The sequence below is a fragment of the Rhamphochromis sp. 'chilingali' genome, assembly GCF_963969265.1.
Source record: "Rhamphochromis sp. 'chilingali' genome assembly, chromosome: 8".
NCBI lineage: Eukaryota > Metazoa > Chordata > Actinopteri > Cichliformes > Cichlidae > Rhamphochromis > Rhamphochromis sp. 'chilingali'.
In genome coordinates, this window is record NC_137935.1 from 5,213,041 (window position 1) to 5,234,637 (window position 21,597).

The following is a 21,597-nucleotide window of genomic DNA, read 5'->3' on the forward strand; positions in this document are numbered from 1 at the left end:
AGGTATGAGGGCAGCAGCATAAACACCACACCTAGGGGCTGATGTAATGATGCTGCCTGTCTGTGCTAATGCTGTTGTTGCTGCCCTGTTTTGGGGCATAAGAGAGGAAATGCTGCGACTTTATGTCACGTCTCATTTGAATGGCAGCCACCGCCCTTTCCTATTTCTTTGCTGTGCTGTGACATACTCACTACACCACCATGTTTGGCTGGATGAGTCACATGTCAGGCGATGGGAGGCTATGACCAAATACAGTCATACACTCTGCGAGACATCATGTGTTGTTGGTGTTGTCGGTTGTCTCTCCCCTTCAGATAAACCACACTGATATCAGCCCTGAATGTAGCCTGCGTGTGATTTCTCTCTCATGCCGATGCAACGCTGCAGCTCAAGTCCTGGACTTTAAAATGTCCCCAGCAGCAAAGGAAGGAGAATCATCAGTACAGTTTGGTGGAAGATTTAATAAAAAGCAGACACGAGAAGCTGAAACATTTTACTACACAATGTTTTATTAACAAATGTAAAAAAACAAAAAATCTTCCTGCTGTTCGTGTATCAGATTTTGGGGCGAAATGGATCCAACTGTGAAAAAAATAAAAAGAAAGAAAAGAAACTGAACGAGTAGAACAAGCGCTGCCATAAATAATCAGACAGGACAAACTGAAGTTTGCCTGTAAGCCGGCGTAGCCTGACACGTTCAGTTTGGTCCAAAGTAGTCCACCACGCCGTTGCCTTTACGACCGTCGAAGAAGAAGAAGTTGCGGTGAGGAGCGTCTCTCTGAGAGAGAGCCTGAAGACAAAGAGGGGAGAAAAATGTTATGTTATGTTATTTAAAGAGGAACTACAGTGGCTGCTTGCAAAAGTTCGGCCTCTCGTCGAATCTGCGAGAAATAAAACCTCCACGTGCTTCGTCGGCAGGATGAAATACTCTACTGCAGCTAACCAAGTTTCAATGCCGGGGTTTAACTTGACTAGAGCCTGTCACACTTCTGTCAGTTCATAAATGGACTTAATGTTTCTGTGTATAAGAGAAATCAGTCAGATTCACTGTGAGAGACATCAGTCTGGCTGTTGCAGCAGGTTTCATCATCATCATCATCATCATCCAGACAGCAGGTTGGCCTTGTGCCAATATAACGCAGCCTGATTCTGAACTGTCTGTCCTCTCCCCCCCCCGGCCTGTCTAACACACTCACCCTGAAATGAACTCGCCCATTTGTGTCGCCCTGCGCTCACCCCAGAAAGAAAAACAGGTTTCTAATCTTAACTGCGCCTATCTGAAATGTTTTTAGGTAAAAAAAAAAAAAAAACAGGCAACATGTTGACTGTTGTGTTTAACCACAAGAGTCGCTGGTAAGCAAAAATCACACTAAAGACTTAGAAAGCTCCCTGACTTCACTTATAAAAAATAAAATACAATATCAATTTAAATCCAGCTGATCTTCCCTTAAAGACTGTCGCTTTGAGCAGCCCCTGCAACTCTTTCGGCTGTCCTTCCCTTCATGCCCCGGATTTGCTTTTTGCGTTTGATCTCCTCCCAGGCGTTGAGTTTGGGAATAGGACAAAGTCACAGAGAGTCAAATCTGGCAACTAGGGCATCTGACGAGTGGAGACTGACACAGTTCAGGAGCTTTAGCCTGAACGTCTCCATCGGGATGTGACAGCAGAGCTTCCTGATTCTGATCTGGATGTTATATTAGAAACATGCAGGCATCAAATCACTATAGTATCATTGACTATAACATTATTCCCATAATCCCTCCAAATTCTGGAGGAAGTATGGGAGTTTGACCATCTAATCTACACATTCTTTGGGAACTTCAGGAATGCTGAAAACTGGGCGACCCCTGGGACACCTGTGGGCTGTGGTGTACGAAGTTTGAGAGCTGATCCAAATTTGTTACGAGCTGTTGGGTCCCTGTATACTCAAAGTGAGAACTGAGAACATCTGGTGCACAGTCAAGCACATTTTCAGTGAGTTTTGGACTCCTTGAGCTGCCCTTTGTCCTCAGATCTGTTCATTATATTTATGGACAGGACCTTAAGGCGTAGCTCGAGTGATCAGTGTGTGTAGTACTCCTGCTTGTGTTGTGTTGATTAATTCTGAAGGTCACTGCCTGGATGAGTCTGCATCTCCACATCTGGCAACATGGTTCTCTGTCAAAAAACTCACTGTTCTGTCAGAGAGTGGGTAACAGAGCAAGGTGGACCGGGGTGATGTCAGCAGAGAAACATGAAAGTCGGGTCAGTTTCCAATATTCCATAAATTTTTTCCACATATGCAATTCTGGGGCAGGAGGACTAGATCCTATCCCAGCTGCCATAGGGCGAGAAGCGGGGTACACCCTGGACAGGTGGCCAGGCTGACCCAGGGCGAACACAGAGAGACAGACAACCATTCCCAGCTCTGGGCAATTTAGAATCACCTATGAACCTAACCTCACCAACTGCATGTCTTTGGACTGTGGATGGGAGCCAGAGCACCTCAGTGCTGCAGTTTGAGGTTCACGGTGAAGTCTGAGAGTTCACAGAACAAGACTTCCACAGAGGGATCTAAACATGGAGGCTGTGCTGCCCAAGGAGGAGGGGTTGAAGAGGAGATCAGCTGAATTTAAGTATTGTTGATTATCAGCAAACTGATTCATGTAGAAACAAAGAAAAGAGTGATTGCTCTGTAAGATATTTCACTGCATAGATTTTGGCACAATTTCAAGGAGCTTTTGTTATTTTTAATAAACTGATTAGCCTGAGGGAATTAAAACAACAGAACAAGCTTGATTGTTACCCTGAGATTACAGCATGTAGGAAAGGTGTTGGTGTCACCGTTCAGTCGCTTTTCTTCCCACTAACAGCTTTCATTAGGCTCTTTTATGAATGGGGTCATTACGGCTTCAGCTTGAGAACAGTACAAATCATCTCTCCATTTAAACGGCTGCTGCCAGAGCGTCACACCGAGCTGCACTGTGGTCACAGCGAAAATCGCTTCTGCACCGAGCAGAGCCGCCGCCGCTTCTCTGGATCCAACCCAGCGACCAGCCGAGTGGCCACATGTCAGCTGACACACCAGACCTGCCGTCTTCATCACAAAGTCACCGACTGAATACCGTTAGACGCTTCAGAGGGGATGACATCAGCCCTTTCACAACGTTTCCTGAAGCTGCAAGATTCATACAATTCTGTGTGCAATTTGCACACTGCCCCAAAAATCTTCATGTTTACATCCTCACCTTAACAACTTCCTGTCCCAGAACTCCTCCCACGACTGCACACACTGGAGACATCTCAGAGAAGCAGTAGCTGAGGATAAACAGTGCAAGGAAACATTAACCACTAAATAGAAAGTGTAACGCTAAGGAAGTGACTAACTAAGTAACTAAAAAAAGAGCACAAGAGCCACAAAACAAAGAAAAAAAAAAAGTTCCATAGTCTCATCTGCCAGCTGATTTATTTGTCTTGCTATGGCTGATGTGAACTAAATAAACATCTTTTCACTCACACTAGAAGCATGTGTGTTTGGGTAAATCGGTTTGCCATCGCCCCCTCCCCCAGGTGATGTTATTTTGTCTCAAAACACTGGTGAGAAATTGATTAGAGAGACTTTGAGAAAAGCTAACATTAATGTGCTTCTTCCTGCCATCAGGGTGGATGTGAGGATGTAGTCGTGGATTAATGAGCTTGTGTTTATAAGCCAAAAACTGGCAACCCACCGTGTCGAAAATCAAAAGCAGTGAAGGTGAAATTACAGCCAGGAAACTCATCTGCAGACTGAGAGCAGCTAACAGTCGGCCTTTAATCAGAGCCAGCTGCTGAGTCTTCATCGGCCCTCGTGCCCGTGTGTGCCACGTTTTTTAAAGTTGAATTTTCCTGTTAGAACAGCTGATAACAGCCATGCAAGCCATCAACAAGCCCTGACATTAAAACCACATCTATACTGCTGTGTGTGTACATGTATGCTGTCTGGGATTGTCTGGGTTGGAGTCTGAAGACTTTGAAAGCTTGGCTAACAATTCAGACTTTTTTCTGGGATCAGTAACGTGAACTTCTTATTGTGATTTCCAGCTCAGTAATTTTATCCTTGAACTACTAGACTAGCTTCTCATGAACACTGGGCCTTGGTGGCTTCTGAAAAGCATTTTTTATAGCAGACAAAAAGGATTTCACAGGTATTCTACATACAGCGAGCTCATTATTTGAAATTTTGATCATCTTTAACATCCGCCCATGTGGCAGTAAATATGTGACAGGAAATATGGAAAAGCAAACACCTTCAATGTTATTCAGAGATTTTATGTTGTGGTGGATCGCTGTTTATGCTAACATTAAACTGCAACTAGTGCCTCTAATTCTCTGATCTCTGCAGAGATCACACATTACTGTAAAGGAATAAAGGAATAAAGGCTGCATGCACAGTTATGGTCCTGTTTAGAGATTTAACTTTCCTTAAGGTCACAGAAGAGATGCATGGAGAGGCATTATGGCCGACAAGAGGGTCAAAGTGAGGAAGGTGGCTTCGACCTTCTAAAAAAAGTACATTCATCTTGATTATATAAAATAATGTCTATCAGGGGAAGTTTGGTGTGTTTGTGTTTGAAAGAGCAGATGATCTATTCTGAATCGACTTATTTAAAGTCACCTGATGAAGTCGTCATTCAGGAGGTCGCTGTTCAATGACAGGGACTCGAGGACGTCGTCACGGATTTGCCTCAAGAGTTGACTGTCTTCTGGAAAGGACTGCGGGTCGGGGTCACGGCCTTTGTCTGTACGAAACTTCAGCAGAACTGTGGAGAGCAGCAGACGGGAGGAAAGAAATGACAGTTGAGACGCAGGAAAGAAGTTTGAACCATTTAACTAAGGCAATATTTTCCACATAATCTATTGCACTATTGCCATTTATAATTACATCACGCTTTTAAGTGACTTCCACAGTGAATTATCATCTTATGGAAAGACAACATCTCCCCTGCTGCTCCCTTTGAACCAGGATAACATCAGTATGTGGTTGCACCATCAACCATTTCATCCGATTAGGCCCACGTTTCCCCCACATCAAATTAAGAGCGCGCAGTCACAGACTCCTGCGTGCAACACACATCCACCTGCACAGGATCACAGAGGAAGTATTAAGTCTGCCTCTCAGAGCGAGAAAGATGAAAAAAAAAAAAACCCAAACCTTTCCTGTGTCGGCTTTAGGACCGATTGAGAAATTAAAAATCAAAAGAACAAACTATTTGGTCATGTGCAATATTTCAAACAACAACCGACTTCTCCAGCTGCACCACACAGATGCACACATCAACACCTCGCCCCCGTATTTCCTGTTCGTCCATTAACTCAAAACCACATGAGGAAGTCAAGTCCTCCCACGGCCATTTCCACCAGCGTGGCACACCGCACACACAGTACATGCTCACATGTAGCAGCGATGAATCATTCTCACACCTCGGCTCTGCCCTTTATCAGTGAAACTTTGTTAGTAGAAAGTTACAGGCTGGTACAAATGGCATCACGCTCGGGAAGGAAATCAAACTGAATTTCATAACACGATATAATAATGTGAACATGGATGGAACAAAGATACCATCTCTGAACATACACAGGCAGCGGTGATACCATCGCAGATTAGAGTGGAGGGGAAATGCTCGAGATGGTCCTTAATGCCAAATCCTGCACATTCAGATCAAAAACAATGGACAGAGTGAGAATCATGTTCATCTTGCAGAGGTAGGCAGGTGGATATTTATTAGCACAACTAAATCTTTCCTTTATTACATGTACACCTCAGATTTAAGACACGAAAAATGTGTGTTATCTCCATATTAGCACCTACAACTAAACCTGTTTGTGTCCACGGCACACCAAACACATTAAAACAACATATCGGTGGCATTATCTACGTAAAACAGCCTCGACAACATCCAGCAAGCTCTTCTTTTATTCATTGGTTTTTACTTTTGCAGAAAGTGAAAGTGAAAAATAACATTTCCACTCTGAAATTGACTAAAACAAATAAATGAGACTGTTTTAACAAACAAACCACAAACAGAGCACATCAGTTTAGTTCACATGAAACTCCAGAAATCTCTCCATCATCAGGACCTCTAACACAAAAACTGGTGAGGTTTGAACGTAACATCCATGTAGGTATTCTAATACCCTCAGACAGTTTCTCAGCAGGGAAAGGCTGAAGTGCTCGCAGGGATGAGTTGCTGCCCTGAGTGGAGGACTTCACGAGTGAGGGGAGCGGGATACCGACAGGTGGATTTGGGCAGCGTCAGCAGTGATGAGGATGTTGTGGTGAAAACAGAGCTGAGTGTAAAAGCAAAGCTGCTGATTGGTCGGCAGTCTACGTTACTTTCCTGACCACAAGCTCTGGGTAGTGACCGAAGACAGGGACCACGGAAACGAGCTTTCTGATTGGTTCGGGCCTCTCCCTAACAGATAGGGTGATGAGGAGATCACATTAAAGAGAGCTAGCTGAGGTGGTTCTGGGGATGTCTCCTGGGCACCTAAGGTGTTCGAGGCATATCTTACTACACATGGAGGACACACTGGAGTGATTATCTGTCAAGTGTGGATGGACGGTGGTTTTCTAATGGTGCTAAATCAAACAGCACTCTGCAGAAGGAAAATTACTCGTATTTATTTATTTATCTTTTGCACCCACACCACTAATATATACTTTGCCTCCTGTGAAATCTCTTATAAGGGACATTTGGTTTCCACGTGCCTCTTTACCTTGATTGACGCATTGTTTTGCATTAGCTAACGATCCAACAGACAACATACTTGGGTGGAGCGCTACTGACATCCTTGCTTCAGCTGAAATCATAAGACATGTAGAATTTATGACACATTTTCTGTTGTCTTTAGTTTGCTCATCACAAGAAAGCAATGCCTTTTCCCGTTATTAACCTCCCCGCTGTCAGTTGGGGCCTTTGATGTGTCACGCAGTCGACAGTTGTGCAAACCGACGAGTTCTTGATGACAGGAGCTTTTTAAAGGATTGCGTTAGAGTACTTTGTATGAGTCCATATAAAGTACTGATACCCTTTGTGCTGTTATGTTGTGCATTCATGATGCACCGCTGTCACAAAATTCCACGGCACAGTCTCTATTTGAGAACCACTGAGCTAACTTAATGAAACAGCTTACACTGGAGCTTGAATTCAAAATCGCATCCTTTGAAGTCTGAAATACTTTCTGCACAAAATACAAAATGCCTCACACACAAGTTTCAGCCATGTTGCAAAAACCTTGGCTGAATGGCCAATTTTATTTGAATTTACGCTTCTCCCAGTTCTTGGATGCATGGGGCTGATATTTAAATGATAATTTTAGGAAAGAAAAACAATTCAGAAATCTCTGTGAGGCTGATTTTAATAGTAATTAAAGCCTTAGTTTCAGATAAAAGTTGTTTTTTTTTAAAAAAGGAGGAAACGCTTGTGTTCAAGTGTCATCTTATCTTCTGCTGGTCATTTTTTTCCCTCTGACTACATCTTAAATAAAAAGAGGAATTAAAGAGATCATAAAAGCAAAGACAAAGGCATACACCCTACACACGGTTCACATCTCTCGACTGTTCCTTCCTAGTGAGACAGGAAGCAGTTATAACAGAGGAAGAGCCACTTCCTCATTGGTGGTACCAAACAACCACCACAACTTCCAATTATAGCAACAGCAGACGAATAATAACACTGCCTCCCATCTCGCCTTCACAAAACAAAAAAACAACAACTAGGTGGTGTTTCCACTCAGAAATTAGCCTGAAACTCAGCAGACTGAAGACAGGGCGAGGCTGCAGCGGGTAGGTGGGTTTCAGATGGGGTGTTATTAGACTAAAGGCCATGACAGCTGGCAAAAACTAAAATTAACCAGACAAGACTGCCTCAATGCAAAATCCACCGGAACGAGATGAGAAACTGAGGAGCAGGTTGACCGTTTAGTAAGCAAATAAAGCAGACAGCCACTGTCACATGACTGCATGTGGCTGCTGTGAGTGGGTGTGAAACAGTCTTAAAGGGAATCTCTAATGCTCTTTTTCAGAACCTTATTTTTGGGCTCTAACAGAGTAGCTTTGCATGATTCACTGGTCAAAATAGTTATCTTATACCAGTCCTTAGTGCCGGCTTGGCCAACTCCAGGCCTCGAGGGCCGGTGTCCTGCAGGTCGTAGATCTCACCCTGGGTCTACACACCTGAATCAAATGATTAGTTCATTAACAGGCCTCTGGATAGCTGCAAGATATGATGAGAAGGTCATTTAGCCATTTAAATCAGCTGTGATGGACACATCGAAAACCTGCAGGACACCGGCTCTCGAGGCCTGGGTTTGGACACCACTGGCTTAGAGGATGCGTTGAGGAGCTGCACTGTCTGAAACGAGCCCCTTTAGCCCCTCCGTTTTTAAGTCAACTTTCTTCTGATTGGCTGCCAAACACAAGTGGGTGGAGCTTTTGCACTCACAGTCAGAACTGTGTGCCTGAGATGATCAAATTAGAGATTATGATCTTTGAAACAATAGATCATGAGCTCAAATCCCAGCCAGGCTATGCATCCAGTAAAGATCCCCAAGCTGAGATCCAGTGCTAAAGTCTACCTCAGAACATGAGCAAGATATACATAACTGAAGCAGCTCAGGTATCATCCAACTTAAAGTCTGCGTCAGGTTTTGAGGTACCAGGATATATCGATGTAGGGTGGGCTACTGGACAAAGGTATGCACGGATGAGGACTGATGATTTGACAATTACAAAGGCCAGAGCCCCCCAACCCCCGACAGTAACCTCAAACTCCAGAGGAGCTCTTTGCCTGGTTTGAGAACGCCCCTCCCCCTTCACCCACCTCACCACCCCCTCCCTAAAGGAACATGAGGTCAGAAGGAGACTGACCTCATGTCAATTCCATCAAAATGGAACTGATGTAATGAGAGGGGTTAACAATAGGTTTGTGCTTTGAGTAAAACTGTTCTACAGCTTGAATATGAAAGCATTATGTGTGTGTTCCACTTAAAAACGTCTTTGATTAAAACACACTTAGATGTTTAAACTCTGAAATCATTCCAGGTCAGTATTTAAAAGCTTATTAATAAAATACCAGTTTTATTAATTTTATTTAGTCTAGTCTATGAAAGCATTAGTCAACAATGTTAACTGACTATTGCAAAAAATAAAATGAATACAAATAAAATGCTGATAATAGAGGGTAACTGCAAACTCTGTAACTCTCAGCAGCTCCCTTATTCACAGGGGATCTCCACAGCAGGTAGCTCAGCATATTTGATTTGGCAGATTTTTACGCTGCATGCCCTTATCGACGCAGCCCCATGGGGAAATTCTACGAAACGTTTTGAACGTAGCGCATTGTGGTTAATATTTGTGATCAATTCAACCAGTGAAATTTCCCATAAACTGTGGTTTAGCGTATTTATGCACACAAGTGTTTTCTGAGTTAACACCTTTAATAGTTGTCTTTGTATTTCCTGTTCTGATATGCTTGTTGTCGTGCGGTGTAGGTGTCGGGCCACTCTCTGTTCTACGCTCAGTGCACATGACTGGCCATGGACAGCTTGTGATGGAAACTAGCGTGCAGAGTGTGGGAATGGTGCAGGGCCAGGTGACAGGAGGGACAATAACAACTCTGTGGAGAAGGTCATCAGACACACATAAATAACCTGAAAAACAGGAAGGTAAATTTATCTCATGGATCAAAATTTGGGGCCACGGTTACGGAGCATTTAACAGAAACGATTCCAATATATCATTTGGAGCAGGATACCATCGCTGTGTTTTAAGAATACTCTTTATTTTCCAACAGTTACCGAATATATTTGACAAAATCTAAAGCTACTGTGTTTTATCTAGAAGACAATCTTGCTCAAATCCCACTGGCGTTTATATTTAGATGACATTTACCACGCTTTACGGACATGACCTTCCACGCATGTGCGGTGATATTTCATCAGCTAAACTGGAACAGTGATTTTTGCATGTTCATGGTATGTGTTTCAGTCTAGCTGCAGGACCCTACGCTTTTTCAGTTTCCATTTTCTATACTTATTTAAACCCTTCAGGATTCTTTATGTTATTTGCCCAAATCGATGCATGGGAAATCTTGCCTGCCACAGAAATGCAACAAATATTCAGCTCTTTTATGCAATTCACATGTACGTGCTAATGAAACAACATCACCTAAAGGTGAATTAAAATTAAATTAAATGTAAAAAACCTTTGCAACTTCTTCACAAAATCTTTAAAGGCTAAAGCTTTAGAGAAAAGTGTTCATACACATGAGAAATAATTATACAGAATTCAAATGGTCATTTTTAAAGACAAAGTTTAAAAGTAGTACATGCCAGAAACTGTTAAACAGACTTCGAAAAAATCGTTATAATTTTCTGTAACATGTTGATATTCTGATTATAATTTCACTTAATTCACAAACTGAAAAATGATCAGCTGTTACTACAACAGATTTTCTAAAAATGATGCTGGAAAGTTTATTTTTACATTTAAAAACTCAATCATCCCACATTTGGAAACAAAAAATGGCTTTATGTACCTTGGAGCAGGAAGTAGTCCACTGGTGTTCGCTTGAGACCGGCTTTGGCCTTCTCGCTTGTCCAGTCGACCGCCAGAGCCTCCTTCAGAGTGCAAAAACTGGCCGTCTGATTGGTTGGAGAAGATCAATATGGAGTGAATAGGTTTTGAACTGATTTGTTCGTTCCTTGTTTTTAGGACAAATATAAAGCAATTTATATGATGACAACCTCCTATTTAATAGAACGCTAATTTTAAACATTTAACATCGATAATGTTCTTTTTCTATGTTTTTTTCCAGTTTCAAGTTTAATTCCTCAAAAAACAAGTAATGAATGTGTCTGATACTGTTATTGCTAATGTGATATCATATAAGCCCTTTTTAAAAACATAAATTAGAAAGAGAATACAAAAGAAAGATCGATTTTAGTTTGAGCCTTTGAGAAAGAAAGAACTAAAAATGAGGGTAAGTGCTGTTATATTCAATATTCCTTCTCTTAACTAAAGGCAAGATTGCTAATACATCTCCTTGTTTAAGTTAAAAAACATCTTTGTTTATGTCAGTTCTTTCAGTCTACACAGTTAAGACGAATAAACCTGTGATACGGTGAAAGCTGATAATTGTGCACGTACTTTTTTCACCATGGTGGTCTCGTTGGGGTCGACTTTGGCTTTCTTTGCCTTCGGGCCGTCGTTGGACTCACCGCTGGGTTTTACTACTTTGGGTTTCTCCCTTTAAAGAAGAAACAAGAAGAAGAAAGTAAAAATGAAGGTTTCTTAATATGTCTGAGGCTATGTTACAATACACAAAACGACCAGCTTTATTCTCAACAACTGGGAATAGAACCTGCCCCCATCGCACTTACTCGACATAGTTGTGTGCCTGTCCCAGGTTGCAGAACATGTAACCGTAGTAACCGTAGACATCTCCACAGAACACTTTGATGTTGTGTTTGGAGCAGAGCTGGTCAACGCGTATCATCAGGTCTCTGGAGCAGCCTGTCAGACACACCTGAGGGACAAAAAATTCCCAAACAAACACAAAGTGTTAAAGGCTCGTTAGGGATTCAGATATTGAAATAATTTAATTCAATTCAGTTGTATTTATACAGCACCAAATCACAACAACAGTCGTGTCAAGGCGCTTTATATTGTAAGTTAATCATATGACCCCCTATGAGCAAGCACTTTGGTGACAGTAGGAAGGAAAAACTCCCTTTTAACAGGAAGAAACCTCCGGCAGAACCAGGCTCAGGGAGGGGCCATCTGCTGTGATTGGTTGGGAGAGAGAAGGAAGACAGGATAAAGACATGCTCTGCAAGAGAGCCATAATGAGATCAACATATGTACAATTAATCCCAGTGAGTAAAAAGGTTTACCTAAATGCTGTTTCAGACAGTTTTTTCTACCCTTGGCTCTGTGTGATGACACTGAGTGCAGATATCCCTAATAAGGTCATCTCGAGCATATTTAAACCATCTGTTTGTGAGGGGCAGCCAATCAGAATAGAGGTTGTTTAAAGGGGAAGGAGTTGGAACAGCTTGTTTCAGACAGAGGACGAACTGGAGGCTGCACCAGTATGAGATAAGGATTAGGATTATTATGATCTTTGAGTCATGCAAAGATACTTTAGTAAACACACTGCGGTGGAAATGAGCATGATAGGTCCCCTTTAATACAAATCCTACAGTTTGCAAACATGAGGTTGAAAGTGTAGACTCCTTTTCATGTGACCTTTTATTATTATTATTTTTTTAAATCCCGTTCTACTAATATCAAGTCTTTTCTCCCACTCAAAAAATTCTCGTTTTCCCAGTCTTATCTTGATCTCAATCATCAGAACCTGAAGGCTAACGAGCAAATCTTTCCAGTTACAGATAACAAAGCAGTTTTTCTTCAGGGCAGACCGAGCAGTTTCGTAACGCTCTCAGACGGAGACACAAACAACTTTCAAGTCGTATGATCATGGTTACTGTTACATTTTATTGAAAACTTGACATTTACTCTAAAATCTCTACACTTTTTTTGCACTAGTTGAAACATACGACTTTAACTCCCACTCTACAGTCGTTGGGAGTTTTGTCTTTGCACTGTTAATTATTTTTATTCCGTCCTAGAAAACCTCCTCTGTGACGGTATACCTTTAAACAAACGTGAATATTTATGAGAGATTAAAGAAAACATTTTTGTTTTATTAAAATGAGACACACAGGCTGAGCAGAATAAAGGAAAATTCTTAAAGTTACTTTATATTCAGCATGAACTTCTACCCTCTTTTGCATCCTGTTTGGCTGTTTTTGTGTTTTGTGCACTTCTTTCCTTAACGGGTGCAACTTGCACACCATAAATTCAGACCTATGCCCCAGTAAGCTGCTCTGGAAAAAACATGACACCACGTCAGCTGCTTATTCCTTTCTACACCGGGCTTCAAAAGAAATACGCTGGATTTCCCATTGATATAAACATTCTATGAAAAACATCTATTAATCCCAGAATTAAAAGACTCTTTGTGTACAAGACTGTCACTATATTTAATGAATTTGTGTCAAATCTGACCTCCATACTATAAATACTTTCTGAGGTTCAGGCTCTTGAAGAACACAGGGGTGCGTGGAAATTTTTGTCATAAGTCATCTTATTTTCGTCCACACAACTTCATCTCTATGTCAGACATTAAATTACTGTAGTTATAGATAAAATCTTACAGTAATTAGATTGTGACACTTGGAGCAAGTTAAAGTTAATTAAGAAACTAAATTCTGACCCAACCGTATGCACTTCAAGGGCTTACAACTCTCGCAATTTTCATTGTGTGAAGGTAAAATTTAAATGATGAAGCTGTTATACAATAAATAAATAAAATACAATCAGCTGATTCTGAGGACATTTCTCAGATTTACGGGTTTCGCGTGGAGAGACCCAACTGCTTAGAAACATTTGGTCCCAAAAGAAGTTATTTTACTTAAAAATCACCTGTAATCCCCCTTTAAAAAACAAAAAAAAGCAAAAAACACCTGAAACTTTCACTGCATGTTCATTCCTGGAACAACAGAGATGCTGAACAGCAGCTGGTGAGCTGCCAAAACACTCGAGACACACCTACTGCAGCAGTTTACCACCGAGTGAAACGAGATTAAAGTCATTAAAGTGACACAGTGTACTATATTAAAGCCAGGCTGACTGATGGTGTTTTTGATGTCTTTGTGTTGGTGTTGCTACGGGATCATCGCTGAACTGACCAATCACGTTGATGCGACACCACAGAGGCATCCTTAGGGAAAAAAATACTAAAGCAGGCACTTACCTGCACTTCATAGTAATCTAAAATAACCAGCACCACCTATAATACTGAATGAATATAAAACACTTGATGTAACTCAAGCCCTGGTTGTTTGTTTGGCGTATTTTTTATTTATTTAGTCATTAATTTTTTTATGGTTAACTGGATTTTATGTTTTAGGCACCTCATTATTTGAGTCTCTTGCAGCAGAGGAAGTGTAGGTTGTGGTGGGTGAAAGGGTTAAACAAATGATTTCCACCCACAACACTTGAGTTGGTGTCCCTTGTGAAACCAGAAGCAAAAGCAGAATTATTATTTTAGACCCAGTGGAATCATCATAAAAAATATTTTCAGTTTTAGGTTTCGGTTTGGGTGGCTCAAAAAACAAAAACACCACCTTTTTACAGTGTTAGTCATGTATTAAAATGTCTTTCTGTGTTTGAAGCACCAAAGCCAAACTTCCTGGAGCGATGATGATATGAAGTTGCTGAAGTTGTAGAAAAAACACCAACATCTCTGTGTGGCGAGAGACGCAGTGGGCTATGATATAACCAGAGTGGGCTCATGTATGACTGTAAACAACTGACCGGTGGGCAGGGTCTACCTTATCCAACTGACCCAGTCCAGAACACCCAAAACACCCTAAACCCACAGATAAGACGGCTGCCGACACCCCCTCATCGCACCGGGCAGGCCGGGGCTACAGGACCAGTGTTTTTAAAACACTCTCTGGAGATTTGAGGAGTCTCGAGATAAATAATTGTTATCATTTACACACCCACACTATGACAAGCTGTACAGTACAACACATTATCTGCAAGACGGCCGATAGCTGAAAACACAACACAGCAATTAAAACGAAACGTCCCCATTTCACCTCTAATAGAAAGAGCAACAACAGGCGCGAGCAGCTGCACAAACTGCTTTCATAATGGGAATCTTCGTATGAGTAACCTGGCATGTTAGTCTTCTAGACATTCGGCGTAGTGTTGTGTCAAAAAACGGAGGTGAAAATAAACTTTACTCTCTAAACGAACATAGTCAGAAAATATGCAAAAACTTCAGCTTCAAACTGCAAAAAATGGTTCACGAAAACAATTTCAATAAACCCGAGAAAAAAAGAGACAAAAGCGCCCCCTGGGGGTCGAGCCATAGACAAACAAAATCAAACACACACACGCTCTGGTGAGCCATTGTATGGAAACATAAAGCGTTTTTGAATACTTCCAGCATTAATTACTTTTCAGTGTTTAACTGAGGCATAATGATAGCAGTTATACATTTCACAGTATGCACTGTTGCACAGGTCAGAGTGCTTTTACAAAGTGAAACGCCCCACACTAGCCTGGATTTCCCTTTCAGGATAAATGGCAGATAAACTCTGAGGAGCTAAATAAGAGTTAAATCAAACACCAACGATAGCTGGTGGTTTCCAGGTCTCAGCAAATGCACGACCTCTTACTGCTCACAAACAAGCTGCATGCAGCCAAACCAGTGTCCAAAGAAGACGTTTATGTTTTTCATATTAGATAACCACGGGTATTTTAATGTGCGCCTGTGTTTTCACTGTAACAGAGGACCTTTGTTCACATCCAAATACAGAAAATGTAGAAAAATGAAGTTACGAGCAGAGACGCATGCAGGACCAAACACATAGCTGTTAAAAGCGTCTTTGTGGAATAATAACAGGGAGGTAAAAATAAGAACTTCTGAGAACACGACTGGGTTTGTTCAGCCTCATAATTGGCCTTTGGGAAATGAAGCATGATTCGTCGGCATACAGATTAGGCAGTGAGTCTAAGCCAGTGTTTTACCTTTACATTAATCAAATACCATTTCACGTACATTTAAGTCCACTTAAATAAAAATAAAATAGTTACAGATTCTCCTTTGAGGCAAGGCTGAAATCTTTTTTGTAGAAATGTTTTATATATAAGAGCAGCATCAGAAATAACCACGAGAGGCTCGCTGTAGCCAGATGCTTCAGTTCGGCTGAACACTGAAGAGTTTGGGCCACTGGGAGAGGAAACACCTCTTGCACGCTTGAAAAACCTTGGATTACATTTCAAAGGTCGATGTTTGAGGAGGTTTTTTTAAACAAGAAACTCTGGTGAATTTTGGTGCCTGCCCCAAACCGAGCCGAGGGAAATGACCAGCATCTATCTTTTAACCATTTTGTTAATTGTGAGTTTTATTTACTCGTGCACAACGCTGCATTTTATTGATCAAACTGTCAGATATAACAGGAAAACCCTGTAAAATTAGCAGCACAGATTTATTGTCTTTAAAGGAAAAAAATGCAGATAATTATATTTTTTTAGCAATACATAAATAAAAAAAAGGGTAAAGGATACATTTCAGATTTATCAGCGTGTGTGTTAGTTATGACGTGCGATTTTTCCTTTTCTTTCCTACTTGAAACCAGAGTCTGAATTGTAAACACTGTCGGCAGCTCTCTGCAGGCACACAGATGGACACTGTGTGCTTTTCTATTGTATTCATCCCTCAGTAATTGGGCTTCTCAGATGAAAACTGTGACCACACTCCAACTGCTCCGCTTTAATCACCCTCCATCTTCCCGCTGAGCCACACACAGATACATCAGTGGAAGCAGATAAAAGCAGCAGAGACCCCCTTCTGTTTTCCACCTTTTTTTAATCATTTCTTTCTATTTTTTGTTTCACCTTCTCTTCTTTAAAAGTTTCGTCCTCCCTCCATCTGTCCTACTAACATCCTTCTCAACCTGTCCTCACTCTTTTTTGTCTTACTGCTCCCACCCTCGTCTTCCTCCTGTACTACTTTCCCTCCTCCTGACACTCATTTAGCACCCCCGGAGGGAGGAAGACTGCCGACGATTCTGGCTCAACGGGAGGGGAAAAAATCTGTTATTCTTCTGATAGTGTTCAAATGAATTCTCGCCGTCAGCTGACAAAACTTAGATCGCGCCTAAGCAATGAAACCGAATGTAAAATGCAATAATTCATTTGTTTTTCCTGACAACAACACAAAAATACTGTCACAGTATTTAGCACCAGCTACTCACTACATCATATTTTACACGATGAACTCAAAGAGGGAAGTAAATTTCTATTACAAGGAAAACAGAAATGTAATATCTTAATCCTGAGCTCCTACACTATGAAAAAGGTAATTATTATTACTCCTTTGTTAAAAGTATCTCCTGATCCTGGTGATGCAGTCAGAAAATTCAACTAGGTCTTGATCTGGAACCAGTTTTCATGATCTCCTGGTAATGGCGTGCGCGCCAGAGCCCACCTAGCGTAGGGTGAAAGGCACCCAGGACAAGTAGCAATCAGGAAGACAACCAGGAAGCAGGACGACCCGGAGAAACTCACACAGGCAAAGGAAGAACATGCAAACTCCACACAGAAGTGCCCGAGCCAGCCAGCTGCCGGATTCAAACCCACAACCTCCATGCTGCACCGCTGCGTCACCGCTCCGACACTCTAAATGAAAACACTGAACTGAAATAAAATAAAGACTCCAAGAAATCAAAAGCTAATAAAAAGAAAACAACTGTAAGAACTCCTCCTTTAACTGAAATAAATATGCGTGACAATATTTAGGGCTCCATTCCAAACGGCATTAAACCATCACAGGTGACTCAGACTAAATAAACAGGAATGAGACGCACCACCTGATCTTATGTTATGTATCATGCAATAACGTGTCCTGTGCTGCTTTTTGATTAGAAAGTTTGATTTTCAAATCAGCAAAGAGACCGACTGACCGACTCGCTGACCCGGACATCCTTCTGCCGGCTCACTGAGTGAACGACGCTGTTAAAAAATCCATTCGCTTAGTTTAGTCTTTTTATTCCTTGTTTGCCCTTTTCCCTAGAGCTTCAGGGCTTCCCCTGTTACCCCCGTGTTTAATGTTGCAACAGTTTGAAGTGTGGGTAATTCCCTCAGGCAAAGTCTACACAAACAAGGAAAGTCTGCTCACCGTGGTTTGACAGATGGGTACTTTAAGTCAGTGTGGTCTTAGTGAAAGGTGGGTTAGGGTTGGGGGGGTTAATGTGGCCCTTCTTCCTTCCAGCCTCTCGGGTTTTAAGTTGTTCAGTTTCAGGTTTAATCTCCTCACATACACAGCAGCATGGCTGTGTTTATAATCTGCATATAATTATATATTAATTATATCAGTGCAGCATCTAATTCTAAACGTCACTATTTTCACTGGCTGGACAATGAAGCTCATGTCATTACCACACCTTGCAGACATTATCTCACCGCAGGTGTTTCAGTGCACCACATGGTCTGATAGCGCCACCTAGTGGTCAACCTGTGAGGTGCAGTCAGTCAACACTGCTGAAAAATGTAACAGGACATTTTTTAATCAGAGTTCTTCTTCTGGGATATCGATCTGGTCGGTTAAGCAGCAGGGCGGGTTTTTAATCAGTTTCAGCTGTTTCGGGGTCACTGAAATTAACAGCAGGTGCACTGGAGGGGCAACAATGAGACGATCCTCAAAATAGGAATGGTTTTACAGGTGGAGAAATTTTCTCCCTCCTCATCTTTTCTGACTGTTTTGCATTTGGTTAGGGTCAGTGTGAAGACTGGTAGCATGAGGCGATACTGGACGCCTATAGAGGTTGCACAGGTAGGCCACCTCCTCCAGGATTACTTATTGTTACTGCTGTGTTATTGCTGTGTCTCCCAGCACAGTCTCAAGAACATGGAGGACATTCTGGGAGACAAACAGTTATTCCGAGAGAGCTGCACAGGACCGTAGAAAGCCCGTAACCAAGAAGCAGGATCGGTATCTGTTCCTTTAGGTGAGGAGGAAGAGGATGAGCGCTGTCAGAGCTATAAAGTGACCTCCAATGGGCCACTGGTGTGAATTCTGACCAAACAGACAAAAACAGACTTCAAGAGGCTGGCCTGACAACCAGGTGTCATTTTTAACTGGAATTTACTTTAAAACAGCAGCTCTGAGGTAAGCATGTCTCATTGGTTTAAATTTCTGTTGCTTCACCTCCTTATCTTGCACCTCTGGTGACGAGAGGGGAGTCAGCGAAGAAAGGAGTCAGCATGTTAAACTCACCGCATCGAACTGGAGGAAGAAGTCGTCTGGTTTGTCTTCGATTCTGTCTGGGTCAGCGTGCACTTTCACCATTGGGTTGAGGTTCTGCGCTCGCTCCAGAGAGGCCTTGGCACGATTCTGACCCTGAGCCGTGACTGGAACCAAGAACTGAGCTCGGCATGACTCCTCCGACACCTGGAAGACACCCCGACAGGGAGCGCACAGCTGGATGAGGCTCTTACTGCAACTGTTACTGCTGTTGTGCTCACATAACAGATCTCCTTTTAGACTAAATACACACAGACAGGTGTTAATTTATATTTATGATCATAAATTATCTATCATATTTTTACTCCACTTTTCCCTCATGTAGTGTCAGAGAACAAGGAACAAGAAGACAGAAGTGTGCAACTTTTATTATAAAATCATCACAGAACAGCTAAATTACAATGTTCAGTTTTACTTTCCCACAAAATGTGAATTCCCGCTGACAGATCGCACATTTGGTGTTTGATGTAATTTGATACAAACACGCTTAATAATACGAGCCTGTCGTCAGATTATCAGAGGAACATTTTTTTATATGAATTTTGATGTTTTTGAAAGAAACAACAACAAAAACTGCTTAAATAAACCCTGATCAGTCTTGTCTTATTGGCCTGGAACTGGAAAAATGCACAGAGTGGGGTTGAGGTTGGAGGGTATCAGACAAATACTGAACAGAAGATATCTTCTATGGCAAGATGTGGAAATGTTCAAAGTGAATATTAGTTATTTACATCCTTTCTGTCAAAAACTAATTCAGTTTCTCTGGATGCAACATTTCAGTAGGAGAAACAAGTACCAAAACAACTGTTCTTTTTCTATCTGGGGATTACCTGTACAAAAAAAGGTTTGCATTTTGACGCACTGTATTTCATCTTTTGTTGTACTTAAAACATTTTTCATTTGTTGTTATTTTAATACTTAAATGCACTTTTTATCAATAGCTTTGAAAAGATCTATCTACTGGAACCACCTAGTGTGCATTTTTAGTACTGCAAATCTAAAGGTCTCACATACTATTCCACTGTTTTATTGGATTTGAGTAAATGTGTTTTGTTTGAAAAATGTGTAAAAGAATTCCTGCTGCTCTTGATGTGACATCTCTAATCAGGGATAACGATGAAGAGTGCTTACCTGTTCATGGTCCAGCAAGGTGAGTCCTTTAACGCCAGCTAAGATTAAGTTCTTGGCCACTTCAGCCCCGAGACCACCCAAACCTGCCAGGAGCACTCGAGACCCTCGCAACCTGGAATACAGACAGAATTTAAAAACCAGTTTAAGTACTGCTTACTGTGTGGTTTCAGAAGTAATTGTGTGCTGATTGGAAGAAAATCAATATGAAATGTTCTGTAAACATTTTGACTACATTAAAGAGATTCTTAAAAAAACATTCAGACAGAATAAAACGAGCAGCTGTTACAAATAACGCATATTGAGCCGTTTGAGAGTGAAACTAAAGCTTGATTTTGTGAGATTCAGCAGCCTTTTTGAAGCTTTAATATCACGTGAGCATTAACTGAAATATATCCTTAAACAGTTAATTCACATGTAATAATTCCAGTTTGAACAAGAAGTCTGTGCCGATATTATTTACATCATCTGTTTGAATGAAGCAATCACAGAAATTACCTACTCAGCTAATTATCAATATTTTCAAGTAAGATCGCATAACACATTTATTATTCATTAGTAAATTATATAATTTAATCGTGGCTTTTTGTAAAAGATAGATTTCTTTAACGATGTACTCGAGTAAGTACAGCAAGTCAAAGCTCCGGCTGCACCGATTAGCCTCCCGAGCTAACTGACCTCTTCTGGGCATCCAGTCCCCACAGTCGGATCTGGCGGTCGTACTGTGCCGCTTCCTCCTCACTAATAACCGGGTCCTCCTTCTCGATCATATCGATCACTTCAATTCGTTCCAATGAAGGTAAATCCGGGGTAAATTAATATTTTGTGCAGCTACAGATGGAGCTGTTTCAAATGCCGCGACGGTCCCGCTGAACAGGCGCTAGCTGATGACGTCGACAGAACAAAACAATAGATGACTTTTTTTTTTTAACGAAGTCCTTTTCTAACGAACTTTTTTTTGAGGATATGTATTTTTTCTTATTCGTAGTTTCACATGTTGTAAATAGAATGCTATATTTATATTAATTTCACTTAATAATAATTAATGTCGTTTTAACTTTTAATGAGTTCAGTATTAGAAATATAGATATAGAAACATATACATATATCGCCGTGCTGCGATTTAGCGTATGCATTGGTCACTGAGCCCTTAAATTTTAAACTTGAAAGCGTACGTAATTAAGTAAGTTTCAGCTTTGTCACGTAACTGTGCAGGAGATTGGGGCAGATTTTCCCTGGGTATTGCCTTAAAATCAGACTGCCCGCAGAGTGTCGAGAATTTAAGAACATATTGAACCTTTGTGTTATAATGACCCTAACAAGTACGAGGCCACGGGAGAAAATGGGATGTAGAATGACCAATCTTTTTATTCACTAACACGAAATATTATACGAAAGATAATACAGCGACCTAAGAATAAAATACAGTGAATGAAATTGACTTCAAGCCAACGTAAATAACAAGGAGAAATACATCGATCTAGTACGAACATTAAAAAAATATATACGTTTTGAAATCGTTAATAATCGAATAAGATTACTTGGGGAGACGGTTTACCTGCAA

The 21,597-nt window shown here is 41.3% G+C and overlaps 1 protein-coding gene across 1 annotated transcript; it reads right to left on the minus strand.

Annotated features, from left to right (window-relative positions):
* Window positions 1-489: 489 nt before the first annotated feature.
* On the minus strand, window positions 490-20,929 carry sae1 (SUMO1 activating enzyme subunit 1). Its single transcript, XM_080888712.1, has 9 exons — window positions 20,712-20,929; window positions 20,037-20,148; window positions 18,879-19,052; window positions 11,401-11,546; window positions 11,168-11,267; window positions 10,557-10,662; window positions 4,634-4,778; window positions 3,228-3,297; window positions 490-790 (listed from the first exon to the last, which is right to left on the minus strand). Exons 1-9 carry the CDS (start codon window positions 20,801-20,803, stop codon window positions 698-700), a joined length of 1,038 nt encoding a protein of 345 aa, XP_080744838.1. The 5' UTR covers window positions 20,804-20,929; the 3' UTR covers window positions 490-697.
* Window positions 20,930-21,597: the final 668 nt, after the last annotated feature.

Excerpts from the sequence above, each read along its gene's own strand:
- sae1 (XM_080888712.1), bottom strand. The coding sequence starts at position 20,803 with ATGATCGAGAAGGAGGACCCGGTTATTAGTGAGGAGGAAGCGGCACAG. Across the intron at positions 20,149-20,711 it reads GGACTGGATGCCCAGAAGAG|GTTGCGAGGGTCTCGAGTGC; the intron begins GTCAGTTAGCTC and ends TCTGTATTCCAG. Across the intron at positions 10,663-11,167 it reads AGACCACCATGGTGAAAAAA|ACGGCCAGTTTTTGCACTCT; the intron begins GTACGTGCACAA and ends CCAACCAATCAG.